A 16,376-nucleotide genomic window follows, 5' to 3' on the forward strand; every position below is an offset into this window, starting at 1 on the left:
CATCTTAACTATCTTAACCAGCATTTCCATGGTCAACTACTGTAGCTTCACTACAAAGACCTTGCTGGTCATGGTAAACCAGCACTAGCCAGCATAAACCAATCTGGACCATCATGGAAGTTCATTCTCAAAGTCAAAGCTGGTCATTAAACGCATAGTCTGCTTTAATCTATTGTCTGCCATCAATTATTTAGGAGAAAAACACTGCAAGTCTGTTCATATCTAAAGATTTCATATAATCCTAAATAGGTATTTTACACAAACAACTGACCTTTTTCCTTTAAACATTTCAAATTTGAATGTCCTTGTTTCTTTTCCTTCTAGCGGTGTCCAGTCTCGATGAGGAGAGCAAGTGGTCGGTGCACTACACAGCCCCCTGGCACCAACAGGAGAATGTCTTCCTGCCAGGGTCCAGACCAGCCTGTGTCGAAGACCTTCACCGCCAGGCCAAAGTCAACCTGAAAACAGTCCTCAGAGGTCAGAGACAAAAACCACAGTACTTTTCTTTTCTTTTTTTCAAATGTAAAACACTTATAATATTCTGCTAAACACTAACATGATTAGTTATTTAAATAGAAATCCCATAGAAGATTCATAATTGCTCCATATAATCAGCAAATGCAAAATGCCCTTCTGTTACAGAACATTGCTTATAATGAAGATAACACACTGTGCAGAAAGTTCTTACCGAACTATTACTAATTTTAAAGAAGTTGCCATAGTCTTTTCTTCCCTATTGTGACATATATCCAAGTGAAACAGCTTCTGGAATGAGAAAAATGTAGGGAAGGATTTGATTTCTTCCTTCGGGATTTGATTGGATCATAGGATGGATTGTGAATTATGTTTCATGTTGTTTCTGAAACTTCCTGGTTTTATATCTTTGTCTTGTTTTTGGTTTATGTTACTTTGGATCAATAAACTCCCCACAGGGATTTTCCTGTAGAGCCTAATGGCATATGTCTTCATCATTTGACCTTCTGCTGCACTTTGGTATATTATCCTTTAGTGACATCAACATCAACTTCCTTTTGTATCTGGAAACCAGATACATTTTACTTTCATGACTCTTCTTAATTTCCTTCATTTGACCTTGTTGTTGCCTAAATAACTAGTCCTCTGAGGTGTTCTGGAATGCTAATGTTCCAGTGTGTGTTTGTGAGCTGTCTTGGCCCCAGCGGGGGCAGCAGGTGGCACACCAAATGTCTGTTTCCCCTCTTTTCCCAGGGAGTTTTGCCAGGGTCATGGCTGTTGTCCTTGCATTTGTTATAATTGTGAAATATATATATATTTGTATCTAATTTACATTCATTGACCACCCACATCACAGCTTTTGAATGATTTTCCTCTCACTCTCTGAATCCCAGTGTGACAATTAAGAGTCAACTCAGCTACTGCAGCTATACAATAATCTCTTTGGAAACTGATTGGTAACCCTGCGAAAATCAGTTATCCATTGATAATGTATCCATAGTATCCCTTGATACTTTCACCATCATGTCACCTAACCTGTATAACCTTTTTCCTTCCAATGAAGATCAGCATAAAATGAGATGTTTTGCTAACTGTCTATGGTGGTCATTCCATAAAACAGAAGAAAGTTAGTCATACGAGCTAAATCGGAACAACAGAATTGTCCTTTTTTGCTGATCTAATTTAACGCCTTCTAGATGATAGACGAAGCTGCTCATAGAAACGTACTAAGAGGTACAGTATTTGCTATGGGCATTGAACTGCGTTTTTGCATGTTGCCTGCAGTAAGATGAGAAATGAGAGGTAAAATGAACGAATTTAGGTGAGAGCACATGTCAAGTCCTCTTAGTAAAAGGATTAAGACGACATCCTCACACGTGCTGTCTCTCGCTCTTTGAGCTACTAACATGTTAACCTGCACTAGCCTCTGCTCACTAATCACAGCTCAAAATGCACAGATAATTATTGTTGTTGACTCCAAGGGAGTTTAACTGATTGAAGTAATATTATAAGCCTCCTAAAACAAACCAACACACTTGTATACTATAATAATGTGCTTCTGACAGTGTGCAGCATGAGAAACACAAAGCTTATTCCTGGGTTTGGTGATGATTCACTGTGCTTTAAAAATTCATGTAATTTAAATGAGTAATCTAAATGCCTCGGTCCAGTATACAGCATTAATATACTTTTAGAATGTAGGCCAAGCTGTTCCTAATTGCATTATATGTTGTTTGTAAGCTTGCTGACATTACAGCTTTGTGTTCCTGAACAGTATAATCACCTGGTCAGTGCCACATACCGCCACATATATCTTTTTATGTTTAACATAGACATTTACATTGAATTCATATTTATATACAGCATGTAGTAACTAAAATTAGTTTGCCATGAAAAAAAAAATCTAATTTTCCTCTCTGGGCCTCCTTCAGTGAAATGCTTTCCTGTGCTTACATAATATAGATTATAAGATACTGAGATACTGTGCATTTTGGGCATACTGCAAACTACACTAGATGACGTATCGTGTCTTTCATGAGCTAATGCAGGAAGGATTAGGTGATTACACTGAGCTCTGCAAAAAGACAAGAGAGAGAGAGAGAGAGAGAGAGAGAGAGAGAGAGAGAGAGAGAGAGAGAGAGAGAGAGAGAGAGAGAATGGTTCTTAGTGTTTCTCAGCAGGCACTCATTATGAAGGTGCCAGAGGAGGTGATCAGCTGAAATAAATGGATATGTCAGTGGCATTAGGTGGAGGTGAAGACCCCCTGCTCTTAGGCCATTCATAACCCGCCAGTCAGATCTGACATATTCAGGTTAAACTCTCAGTCCTCCTGCAGTAAAAACTGACACTACTCTTTTATTTGGTTGAAGGTCTTATTTGATATCTATCTATCTATCTATCTATGAGCACAAGCCCACTTATCAGTTTGTAATTGCCCTCTCTCTGCACCGAGGGCAAAAGGACACTGTGCCTCTGCAGTGGTTTAGTAATATGCTGAGTGTGATAGAAGACTCATCAGCCTTTGTGAAACTAAAAATGTCTTCATTGCAATGTCCTTATCGGGATGCTTTCTATGCTGGCTAAAAGTACTTTAATCATTCTTATTTGCTCTAAAAAAAAACGTGTTTTATTTATTTAAATTCTGTTGATGTGTAGCCAGCTGTTTCCTCCTTCCAACTGGAGAACATAAGTACTGCAGTTATTTTTTCTGAAGAAATACTTTTTACATTTCCCTTTTGTTGCTTCATTTAGTTCCTGTCCCTACTGGGTGATTTTGTTTTAAGGAAATAAAGTTTAGATTTTATAGCCACTTTGATTAATAAAATATTTGTTTAAGCAACCTGTGCACAACCATGTGGTATGTACTGAAGTGTAAATGCTCGCTATAGGCCTGTGATCTGCGTTAAATGAGCTTTGCATACTCATTACCACAACAAATTGATCATGATTGGATACGCTTGCCTCTCCAGAGTGCGACAAGCTCAGGAAAGATGGCTTCCGGAGCTCCCAGTGCTACTCCCAAAGCCCTGCCTTCTCTGCAACCAGCCTTTGTGACAGTGTGCACCTGGATGAGGAGAAGACAGAGAAGAAAAAGAAGGTAAGCCTGACCATAACACAGATTTGGAAAACTGTCCTTACCTTTGCATTCATGTATGGCATGCTGTTACTTGAGAAAAACAACTATTTTTGCAATATGTTATATGCAGTATGTAATGCAGTTTATAATCAATTTCACCAGATTATCACCAAAATCCTGTTGGTTTTTACTTATATAGGTCAAGCTGATATTCAGGCTTCGTTTTCAAATCTGAGTTGACATGAATAAAAACAAGAGCTCTTTTTATTTAAAATAATTTTTGTTGTTGTTGTTTATTGTTATATTGAATAATGAGAGCTAAATATGCTCACATGTCCATGATGAAACAGACAAAGCCCTGGTTTTCTCCTAAATACTCAACATGATTTGGGTGTCTTGTTTTGCACTGCCCCCTAGTGGCTGTGAGCATGCTAGCAGTGTAGTCCAGTATCCACTACAATCAATGATCAAACTAGAAAGTATTTGTTCCACATTCTATAATACTAAAGAAAAGTATTGTCTCACTTCTCTTTTGTTCCTTTATTTTCAAATTTTCTTTCCTCTCATCAAGCGGTTTAAAGTCCTAGACTGCCTATCACAGTCTTGCCTCTCTCTCTGCTGTCATTTGAGATCTTGGAAAAGAAAGGTACCTCTCTCACTGCAGTTGCTAGTCAGTGGTAGCACTGTGCTGTGTGAAGGTTGGCTTCAGATCCTAACAAGTCCTCATAGTGTCTCCATACACAACCTACTAGTGCTAGTCACCCGCCGTGAGCGTTTTTTCCCCTCAGCAACTTAGAGACAATGAGTATGGTAATTACACAAATTAGACATAATTAATACATAATTAGATTGTGTATTTCCCTCGAGCAATCTTGCAAATGTATAAGAACTGTTTAGGCAAAGCAGAACAAAAGAATGTCTAATATGTGTTTTTGGCACAAAAAAAAAAAAAAAGTATCTAGACACATTATGGTTGAATACACTGACTGTAACACTGATCTCAAATTAGCATGAATAATTTAGAGAGCAGCTCTCCTCCATTCAGGGCTCCCTTGGGCTTATTGCTCAGAGAAATATTTCAGTCACCCAATGTTCCTGGAGGGAAATGCACTCCAAGAGTCTTTTTTACTCTGCTCTTTTTGGAAAGCACTAAATTGAATTAACAGTAGAAATGACTAAGTATCAGACAATACCTGTCACTGGGTATTGGCTAGGCTATCATTCACAGAATCCTAATCTCACTAAATCAGTCTGTTTGTGTTGTGTTCAGGCTTCAGATTCACCTAATGAAGAGGAAAAACTGGTGTACTCAATGCCGCCTCAGACCCCGTTGCTGGATTACGGCTCTGACATGGACATCCAGAGAAGCTGGACCAACTGTCTACCTTTGCCTACTCCTGAGGAGAAAATGAGACTAGAGTCTCAGTCGGTGGCCACTGATGTCATTCCCATCAACATTACAGGTATTGTTAAATCATGAAATAGCACTTGAAGTTTTTTTAGCAGTGACTTGAACAGCTCTGTTGATAATCACATATATATTTTTTAGGAAATACTTATTTTTTTATGAAAAGAATTTACGACAGATTTAAGATTAGGAGAGCAGGTTCCTCTAATTATTTCAGTTCTTCTCAGCTGAAATTAGGGATACACCAATATTAATACTCTGGCCAATATCACTTAGCCAAAAATTATTTTCACGCCATTAAGTGGCCATATTCTATACTATATATTTTGTCTAAAATAATTAAAAATAAAACATTGAAAACAAAAATTCATAATAAATGTAACAAGTTAATTTAGGCATCACAACAATATCATTTACAGTAAGTAAAATAGATATTGATTTGTGATCAGTGTTATTAAATTATTTGTGTTTTTAAAGATTAACTTTAAGTGAGCATTAGATGACATTAGATGATCTTAACCCTCTATGGTACGCATTATGTTCTAACCATGAAATATTTTTCAAATAAGTTTTTATTACATGGGGGGGGGGGGGTTACTTAGGGAAACGTTGAAAATGGTCAAAAAAGTAGTTTTTCTATAAAATTATGATTTTCTTTTCTATTTAATTGCACATTTATTTTAGAAATTAATAGATTTATATACTTGGAACTCATGCATACCAAAAATAAGTAGGTCCCTACCATTTAATCCCTATCATTCCCAATCATTTGGCTAACTCATCCTCACTCTCATCACATGGAAGAGCTAACTCGGCACTCTTCCTATTGCCTTTTCCATACAATATTGCTGTATTCATTTTCTGAAAATAAGAAATCAGTTTGTTATTTATACATAAATAAAACTATACTACAATAAACACTTCAAATAAATAACTGCAATCATATTGGTGATGCTACTATCGATAAAAAATCCCAATAGGGAAATACATTACTTCAATTCCACTGTGGTACAGCATTGCCATATGGAAACATACCTATTTTTCCATAGTGGTACAGCGTTGCCATATGGAAACATTGATATTTTCTCAATTTTACAGTAAAACTATGTTAGACAAGGTTGATTTTTGAATAATATAATATAATTTACTTGAGAAGAGATGTTTAGAAATGAAGTTAATAAAGCAATTTCTGGAGTACTTCAACAGGTGTCTTCCGTGTGAGGGTGACAGTGGGAAAGAGAGTTTTGGAGGGACATTCAAATGTCATGTGACTTAAAAACAGCACTTCATTGGCTACCTAAAGGCCTGCCCTTTTAATTAAATTGTATTTTTTTCTGAATAATAAGGAAATGAGTAGAAATTAATTGTTGCCATATAGCAATGCCTATCATAAATGAGAAAAAATAGGAAAATGAGCATGCACAGTTAAATAGGTAGATAATATTGACCAATATATACCCAAAATGGATAAATACTGATAAAAAAAAAAAAAAATTGTAGATATATCGTGCATTTTTTGGCAATATATCGTGCATCTCTAACTACAGTGTAGTGCTGTGAACTCTGCATGAGGCATTAATGAACACTGGTTTTCTATGTTCTTGCATCTTTAGGTGAGAACTTTGACCGCCAGGCCAGTTTCCGTCGCTCCTTAGCAAACACTGATACCATAATACGAAGACCCAAGAGGGTGCAAAGAAGGAAGACAATAACAGGAGTTCCTGACATTATCCAGACTGAATTAGGTATGATTCCTATTTATGGTAGCATTCATATACATCACACCCTTCTCAGCCAAATTAAAGGTGCATTCAGTCATTTTTCACACATTAAAAGTTTTACACATGAAGGAATGAATAGTACTTTTAAAATAATGGTTAAAACAATTTCCTAAAATTAGTCCAGTCATATCAGTAGCCTAATAAGAGTTGTTTTATTTTACATGGAGTGTAACCTCATAGGGGCCGACATGACCTGTTAGCCCGTCACACATTAAACCTGGTAAATTACCGTAAAATGACCAGAATGACTCCTTTGGTAAATACACAACTGTCCTGTGCACACAAGCAATGGTGTTTTTACCGATAAGATCACATTCATATTTCAGTACCTAAATACTATTAATCACTGTGATGTTATTGTGAATCACTGGAAATTACCTATAAACGCTACGCTGTTTTCTTTATCCACCTGGATGAAAAGCGCTTTAGATTCAATATCTGTCCAATTTGACAACATTAATTTTTTTGTGACAGGCACAGGGATGATCACACAGAATGCAGGTTTTCTCTTAAAAACATGAGATGAAAAATAGTTAGTATAGTTACTAGGCTATAGTACAAAAAAAGTAACTGTAGAGCCGCAGCTCTGATGAATGGAAAAAAAGGCAGGGTTTCGAGCGTGAGACGTGGCGCAATTAACGGTCAGACGTCCGTCTAGCGCATATTTACATAGAAAAACAGTTAAAAACAATGGAATCCTGTAAACAGTTCCTACAGAGCTTTATGATTGTCCCAAAGAAAACTTCTTATGACAACACATCCTGCCCTTGAACAATCATACTGGTAATTTACTGGTAATGTCAAACAAAAGTTCTCACACAGTAAAATTGCCTGCACTAATTTACTGGTATTTCTGAAAATTTGATTTACCAGTGATTTACCAGTAAAGACTGTATAGGTGAAAGGCTACTGTTTGAAATTTTTGGTGGTGGAAATGCATTCATCTGACTAAGGCTGACTGTTAGTAAAGAACTTGGCATTGGTAATTGAAAAAGGTTTGCTTTTTCAGTGCGATGCTGTATTTATGTCACTAGGTGTCAGTACAGTCCAGGATGACTGCCATGTTAACTCAACACTAAAATAAAATTACTGAATACATTAGGTTAAAGTCAATGTTGGAGCTTAAAATTCTATAGATTTATATGAATTATTATTATTATTATTATTTAAATATTACAATATATAGTACATTTCTTTACTGTATTTTAATCCTTTTTTGATATGTATAAATGTTTTGTTGGAATAATTAAGAAAGAAAATCAAACAAACAAACATTCACCATGGATCTATAATTCCCATTACTAATTTCTTACAGCAAATAAAGAGCAAGCTGACTCCAGAATTCATTCCATGTGTATGGCAGATCAGTACTCCACCCTCAGTCGAGTGGGAAGTGTAAACTCCACCCTGAGACGCTCAGACACCCGAGACTCAAGTTGCCAAACAGAAGAGTTGAAGGTTGTTCCTCCCTCAGTACGCAGAATCAGAGCACAGAGAGGCCATGGAATCGCCGCCCAAATGGCCAGCGTCTCCTCCTCAAGCAGCATTTCCACCATAAGTGACTGTAATGGTATTGGCTACACTCAACTTAATGACAGTGATCAGAGCTTTCGCAGTTTGCCACGACAAGGTTCTCGCGTCTCGCATCAACACTGTGAACCAAAGTACAACAGCTCCCCCTACAGAATGAATTCTAGCTCTATAAGCTCTTTGTCCTACCAGTTTGAACTGCAGCAAGGCTCTTCATCATCACTGCAAATGCTGTCTGACTCCAGAAGCAATACTTTAAACAGCCCCAAGCTTGCTGAAAATCCAAATGACCAAGGCTCTGATCAAAATAATAGCCCAAGCTTGTTCAGTCTCAGTGGTGCTCTACAGAACTCCATTTTTTATGGACACAAAAGGGCAGAGGATAACCAGATACAATCACCTCATTCTTTAGCCCAATTGCTTAGTTCTCCTGATGCCTCATTGTCAGCTGTCTCCTCCTGTTATGAATCCACAGCCTCACTCTGTACAGGGATCCATACTGAGACTGAGTCCCAGTGCAGCACACTCGATGGTAGAAACTGCAGCAGTCCTAACTGTGTCCGCAGGGATTCCAACTTCTCAGAGAGCAGCAATCAAAGCTGCAGCACACTAACCACTGACCAGTGGACATATGAAGTTTCTCCAAAGGACAACGTCACCTCAAGTTGCTCCTCACCTGTTAGCCATATATACAACAGTGAGGAACATTCTCCCAGCAAGACGGACACAAGCTCATTGTTCTCTGTTGACAATGAAGGTTACTACACCTCCATGCGCCTGGACTCTGGTTTGAAGTCACATAGTCATGGCTGCATTAATAAAGCGGGGGATGCAAGACACAGTTTGTACGAGTGCAAGGACCACCACAGCGAAGGTGACCATGCAAGTCTGCATAGCAACCGCTCACTGACACGTAGCATTTCCCTGCGGAAAGCCAAGAAGCCTCCACTCCCTCCTGCAAGGACTGACTCCTTAAGGCGCAAGCCCCAGAGGAAGCCTCACCACAGTGGTTCGGTGCTTAGTGAGCAGTTTATCTCCAGTCTCCAGCAGTCCTTAGAGCTTAATCTAAAAACTCATAGTTCATCTTGCTCTGAACAGACACCCTGTGGTAGATTTGAAGACCCTTGGGTGCTCCGACCCAGAAGCCAGAGCACCATAAGTGCAGCAAGCAGTGGGATGTCTGCACCAGCTGCTGTATGTCCGGTCACACCCACACACAGCGACAGCAGCAGTCAGCGCTCGGACTATGCAGAGTCATGGGACTTCTACATGGATTACCCTGGTCCACGGCCTGACCAGGGTCTCTCGCCCCAAATCACAAAATCTGCAAGTGCTGAAGAGAATCAAGAGGTCATTGGCAATGTATCCAACAACACTGGATTCCCATCGTCCCACTTCAACAGTAGTGGGATTCAGTCAAAATTGGCTTCCTCACCTGACAAGATTCATCGCCTGACGTCACCATCAAGTGGTTATTCAAGTCAGTCCAACACTCCAACTGCAGGCACTCCTGTTACTTCTCTAATAAGAGCAAAGTCTCCGGCAGGGAGGCCAAAACCAAAAGTGCCTGAAAGAAAGTCCTCCCTGCGGTCTTCTGTGTCATCCTCCTCTACATCTCTGTCCTCCAACACATCAGATTCTATCAGGAACATCCCACCACCTCCACCTGACATGACTTCTGAATCATATGGGTCATCCAGCCCTGCTTCTTGCTCTCCAACAGCACCTATGATAGACCCAACCCCACCTCTTCCTCCTCTACCTGACGTGTCCTCTGCCTTGGAAGAGAGACATAATTCACTTTCAGATTCATCCACAACACCTGAAGAATGTGTCTTTCTTGATTTCCCCCCTCCCCCGCCAAAGGTTTTTGAATCTCTGTCAAGCAATGAAGGTACAAATAGTCCTTCACCACCTCCACTTCTTTCTCCCAAACCTTCATTGTGCACTTTATCTTCTCTTCCTCCTCCTCCACCTCCTCCACCATTACTTGAGATGAATCTTAAAACTTCAGCCATTTTGAAGACAGAGAGTTGTCTTAGACCTACGAAGGCTGTAGAAATTGACAAAAGACTGAACAATCACACTGTAGGGCGAGAGAAGAGACAGAAACCAATAATCACTGCCCAAGCTCTTCAGATGGTGCAGCTACGACCTGTCAAGCCCAAGCAAATAGAAACTATCTTTACAGCAGTCCGTTTTGATAATTTTGATGACCAAGCACATAACCATTCTGAAACAAACTCAGGAAAGTCCCCAGAAAGTGAGACTACAGAGCAAACAGTGACTGCCAGCTGTGTTGGTCAGTCAGAAAATGCCATTGAAATATCTGAACATGAATATTCCTTGAACAAATTTATACAAGATTTTCCTGAGGCATTTATACCCCCTGGCCCAGATGAACATATCAGCAATACTGGGCAGAATGTTCCAGAGTACCTTTCTAAGACATGTGCAGTTTTATCTACCAACAAGCTTCTGCAGTGCACAAGCTCCTCAGCTTCTCCTCAAAGTTCTCAGCTGCAACAGAAGCCTCCAATATCACCTAAGAAGCCCAATCTTTCCCTTATTATACCACCCATTATGCACCTACCTGTCGCTAATGTATTCAAGCTTCAACAGGTTCATGAAGCACAAGAGACACTTGAGTCATGGCAAGTGAATGATACATCTCCAACAAAGACAGTAAATTTGCAGGCAGTTCCTTTAGACCTTGAGGTAGAGGAAGAGAGTGACTCGGACTCTTCAACCCCTGTGATCAAAAGCAGACTGTCTCTCAGTAGTGAGCTGTCATCAAACAGTCTCCAAGACCTACAACTCTCTGATCTCATTCTTCATGAGCATGACCTCAGCCTGAGTGATAAAGACTTTGGGCTCTGTGATGATAAAAGCACATCCGATGATGGTTCAAGCAGCAGCTCAGGATCCATAAGCTTTAAAGAGGATGAACATGAGGAAAATGGTAAGGGCCTCTTTTATTAGGCTACTAGCCTAAAACTAAGAATTTAAGTTTCTGTGTATTGAGGATCACTCTAGTGTGCCAAACAAATGATTGTGCCAAAAGATCATGCATTAGAATTTACTATTCAACTTTACATCCATCAGCAGAGCCATGTGTAACTGCAATTTGTGTTGCATTAATTACTAGACAATATTATTTTTATTAGGTTATGGATCTAAAATAAAAAGTAAATTGGTTTTATATATCAACACATTCAATAGTTCTAACCATCCAATGCATCCCCATTGTGAGTGAAGGCACTGTTCCTGTTTCACGTGCTACAGGAATGACTACAACTCTATGATTGTTTATGCCTTATCTGTTATAATACTAGTTACCCTTGAATCAGCTAAGAAAGTTGAATGAGAGCCCTTGAGTGTGTGATGGTTAGCGGGTTTAGACTGGAATATTCTCAAGCCTCTTTAGTGCTCACCAAAGTGCAGTTATTGCACAACAGCAGGACTACCAAAAGAGTGTGAATAATTTAAAGAGCAGAAAATGTCTGATGCATCATGGGTTTTATGCCTTTCCGATTTTTCACTCAGTGTAGGCTCAGTCTTCATTGTTTCTTCCCACTTTGAGAGGTAAGCTGAGTGTTTGTTTGTGTGTGGGCTGTAGGTGCAGCGTTTGACTCAAGCTCTGAAAGCACATCTGGCATTAACACTATAAGAGAGGCTGTGGAGGAGATGGTGACGCCTGTTCGTCCTCGTACAACAGAGGACCTCTTTGCTGCCATCCATAGGTAATGTGATTTTTTTTTTTATTTAGCCAGTAAAGCCTACATAATGCATGCAAGTAAAACATTTTTTAAATTTGTATAAGTACATTAAGCACGAGCATACAAACTGTTGAAGGCTGTGCTAAAAAAGGTAATAATAATAAGTTCATCAGTCAGACTGTTCATTTCTCTTGCACTATTCAACATAAATCTGGGTTTTATTCATTTGCATAGAAAGTATTATTGTATTACATTTGTGTTGACCTGTAAAAACATGTGACAGTTTATTCAGAAAAGGACAGAACATTCAACCTCCCCTCATTGTGTTGTCCAGGATAATTTCATGGGAATTTGTGACCAAATCATCAGAAACTTTGTTTTGTAAATAGATTGATAAATAAAGTTGAGCAAATTTCAGAATTTCAGAACTGTTCAATTGAACTTTTGAATTATAATGGCAGGGAGAGGATGACAAAACAGATTTTTATATATATATATATATATATATATATATATATATATATATATATATATAGAATATAAATAGAATTACATAATTGTTTTCATATTATACAAATTTACCCATCCAAATGATTTTTTTTATGCCATAGAGCATCACAAAATAAAAATACTTCATATAGTGTGTATGTGACAAAATGTTTTTTATTCATACTGAAAAATGAAATATATTATTAAAAACTATACTTATAGTCAATTCAATGTAAAGTTACATGAATTGTTCAATTTCATTAATTACATACTTTAAATTCAAATTTAATTTGAGGCTTTTGAGTTTGCTACAGTACATTAATTCAAATTCAAGAACTGATTTGGAATTTAATTCAGTTCTGACTGGAGCTTAACCCTGATAACGGGTAAATGAGCCTGTAAAGCTATTCATTCTCTCATCAGAAGTATTAACAGAATTACATAAATGATTAATATAATAATATATAAATTATATATTATAATTTTAAATGTATGCAAACACATTTTTAATTAAAACTTTATCTTGGTATTTTAATGTATTATACTGACTTTTATGACAAGCTGTGATCTTTTAATCATTCAATTTTAATGTTGTTGGAGTTGTGTCATGTGCTCATGCATTTCTGTTGAATCATTTGTCTAAATGTGTCGTCTGGAGCAGTCTACGTAGACAGAACATGAACATCCAATAACAGGTGTGGAGTAAACTGGCAAGTAACGTCGTTGGCTGGTGTTGTGTACCTGTAGTTTGGCTAGGGTCAGATTACACCCATAATCCAGTAGCTCCTTTAAAATAATTAATTATCCTCTTTTTTGCCCTCTCTAATCCCCAAGCTCTGTTTCATGGTGTTTGTATTGTGGTGTCACACCTTTTGTTAGTTTAAAAGTTAAATGGACTGTGTATATGAAACAACCTGAAACACACTGTGAAAACACAGAGCTGTGAAGATTATTCTGGTATGACTATATCACAGAGTTTCAGGATAGAACTAAAAAGCACATGATGCAGTGCTATTCTAAGAGGATTTGTCATCATTAATTTGTGTGAATCAAAGTTTAATGCCTAGAAAGATCAGACATTCAAGTGCTCCTATTTAACAGCCTTAAGGGAACGTGATGGGCTAACCTTTAAGAAAACATGAAGGTAGAATGTGGAATTATTTAAATGCAAATGTAAAATTATTTTTTAAGGGTATAGCAGAATATAAAAAAATATTTATAACTCCCTCAAGATATTAAAAGTAATAAGAGGGTAGTATCTTTTTTATCTTTATAGTTGAAATGTGGAATTTTTCTATCAACTGAATTTCAAAAATGACTCCCACTATTTGCCATTCGTTTGACAACCAATGGTCCTGCTCCCAAACTCACGCCATTTAATGAGCAAACCCGTTCAAACCTGTTAAAGCCCACATTTGTCCACCTACGTATGGCTTACTTAGTTTTCGAAGGATATTAAACTGATGTAGGAAAAAGTATTATAACATCAAAAAATGTACACACTTCACCTCTACCAATACCTCACGGCGTCCTTGGCATTTAATGTTATCTGATGACCTTCAGGCCTGAAAATACAATGCTACACATTTGTATACATATTTAGATATTCAATAATATGTTGAATAACTTCTGAATTATTTAACCTAACATTTTTATCTCAGTAGACAGAGGAACCTGTCTACAGCCCTACAACAAATGACAGTCTCATGTTCACTGATTTATAGATAAAAATGCTGCACATGGAAATTACCCACTCGTGGTATCAACAACATCAACAAGAAGACATGCAGTAATCATTGCAAAGGCTTACCTGAGAACCTGTCCTAATGTCTTTTTAATCCCCAGGTCAAAGAGGAAGGTCCTGGGCCGTGGTGACTCTGAAGAGGAACGCTGCCGTAGCCTCCTCCCTTCACCACCTGTCACTCCAACCGGCTCCTGCCCCAGCCTACCTTCTTTGCCACGTCAGACAAGCTCCATTCAGCGCAGCCTGCGGCGCTCAACCACAAGCAATGACAGTTTTAAAGCTCTGCTACTTAAGAAGGGCAGCCGCTCAGAGTTCAGCTTCCGCATGTCAGCCACTGAAATTCTCAAATGTACAGACCCCCGTTTCCAGAGGGCTAATTCGGAGTGTGCACAAGCTGACGAACTGTGCATCTCTCCAACAAGCAGCAGGAGAGCACCTGAAGAGTGGGCACGTATGGAGGGAGCCTTGCCCCGCCCTACCGCCGGACTAACAACCCTAAAATATGGGCGTTCAAGCACACCACCTTCCGCAGCCAGCAGTCGGTACAACAGCCGCTGCCGCATTCTCAGTGGGCCAATGACTGCCATCTGTGAAAAAGAGGGAGAGGTGGCTGAGTCTACAGACTGCTGCATTAGCACTGAGAGTCATTTCACCCTGCCTATATCCTCCAGCAGCACAGTTTGTGCTCAAGGCAGCACTTAGGGCTCTCAACTCAACCCTAACGGCCTGTAAGAGATAATAATCCATTCAATATGAAGACCGTAGAGGTCTAAACTCTGGCTGGAAGGCCATGCTTGTGCTGGCCGATAGCATTCCCCAAGGAATTAGAGAGAAGAGAGAATGGGGGAAGTTTCTGTAATTCTGTAACTGTAGTTTTGCTCTTTTCCTGAGAGTTTTGTCTTTCTTAAGAAATTAGCGTTCTTTGAAAAATGTTATATTAACAGAGGTATACTGGTTTGATCAAAGGCTCTCAGTATGAAGGTTAGGAGAACAAGGAAATGTACATTTCCTTCTTGGTGGTAAGTTGAGAAAAGAATGAATGGAAGCAGAATGTCATTGAAGGGATTTTGTGTTGAATGGTCCATGCTGATGAGTTTCTGCATCTGTGACAATGGAAAGTACTCAACCAAAGTGAGCACTGAAACACTGAATGCACAGAAACCGCATCCAAATCATTTTTGTGGTGTTGGTGGTGTCAGCTGTATTGGCATTATCAAGCATGATAAGTTTTGAAGGGTGGCACATGACTGTATGGTTATGGTGAAGTTGCTAAAGAATGAGTGTGGACAAAATGGAGATTTTTAATAAGTGTTTAGAGAGACTGGTTAAAAATTGTACGCACCTTTACATTCTTCATTTCTTTTTGATTGTGTCGAACAATCTTCAGTTAGAGAAATGGAAGTTTATCTGAACATAAAGTTAATCAGTTTATGCAAGTCAATTTTTAACTAACTAAATAGAATTTTATCTGTTTACGGTTAGACAATAATAATAGTTCTCTATACTTCAGTGTAAATAACCCATTCACAAAAGCCAGTTACCAACCATTCTGTTTCATATATAGAAACTGAAAGCTTCTATTTAGGTCATGTTTCTATTTACTGTAGGTTCTTCAAACGCTGAGAAATTCCTTGCCTTTGTCTCACATTTGCCCAATATGACAATTTGTACATTTTCATGTTTCTTATTTCCAAAGGGAGGTACTGTTTAGTCTATTTACTGTACTACATGCACCTGAATGTTCTTCTTCCCATAGTACTGAACACCAGCAGAATGGTAGTAGAGAAATGGTAAATCCCCTGGGTAAATGCCATGTGAGATGCAAGGGTTTCTGTGAAAGAAATAAAACATGGCATTAATCTCAAAACACCACTTGTTTTCTGTGAAATACAGTATATGCAGTATTTATTTCTGACCTACTGTATCAGAGCTTTATATTCACTGCAGTGACTCTGCAATAGTAGGATGAAACACAATCCATTGACGTCATAAAGGTAATCACATCTGATTGCTATCAGCCTTGCTGAGATTTACAGAGTTGTCTGGCCAAATATAGGACTTTCTGCATTATGCTCCAGCACAGAAATGTCCACATTGCTGTGATGTCAGTAATTTGTTGTGATGTTTTTAATCATAAATCTACAGTATAACCATA

At 38.5% G+C, this 16,376-nt stretch overlaps 1 protein-coding gene and 1 long non-coding RNA gene across 8 annotated transcripts in view; one reads left to right on the plus strand and one right to left on the minus strand.

Annotated features, from left to right (window-relative positions):
• nhsl1a (NHS-like 1a) overlaps positions 1-16,111 on the plus strand; it is a 52,336-nt gene extending 36,225 nt beyond the window's left edge. For 3 of the 7 annotated variants that reach the window (XM_079854072.1, XM_079854074.1, XM_079854073.1), the window contains exons 2-8: positions 325-477; positions 3,444-3,571; positions 4,821-5,013; positions 6,572-6,703; positions 8,055-11,231; positions 11,889-12,012; positions 14,323-16,111. In XM_079854072.1, the coding sequence (XP_079710198.1) occupies positions 325-477; positions 3,444-3,571; positions 4,821-5,013; positions 6,572-6,703; positions 8,055-11,231; positions 11,889-12,012; positions 14,323-14,923 (4,508 nt within the window). In that variant the 3' untranslated portion in view covers positions 14,924-16,111. Of the gene's footprint in view, positions 1-324; positions 478-3,443; positions 3,572-4,820; positions 5,014-6,571; positions 6,704-8,054; positions 11,232-11,888; positions 12,013-13,138; positions 13,173-14,322 lie in introns of all 7 variants that reach the window. The other 4 variants (XM_079854077.1, XM_079854076.1, XM_079854075.1 and 1 more) reach the window with 2 other exon arrangements.
• Positions 394-14,356, minus strand: LOC307148483. Its single transcript, XR_013819459.1, has 3 exons — positions 14,288-14,356; positions 3,403-3,538; positions 394-458 (listed from the first exon to the last, which is right to left on the minus strand). It is a non-coding gene; the product is annotated as an uncharacterized lncRNA (long non-coding RNA).
• Positions 16,112-16,376: the final 265 nt, after the last annotated feature.

Source organism: Squalius cephalus, assembly GCF_949319135.1.
Source record: "Squalius cephalus genome assembly, chromosome: 20".
Lineage (NCBI taxonomy): Eukaryota > Metazoa > Chordata > Actinopteri > Cypriniformes > Leuciscidae > Squalius > Squalius cephalus.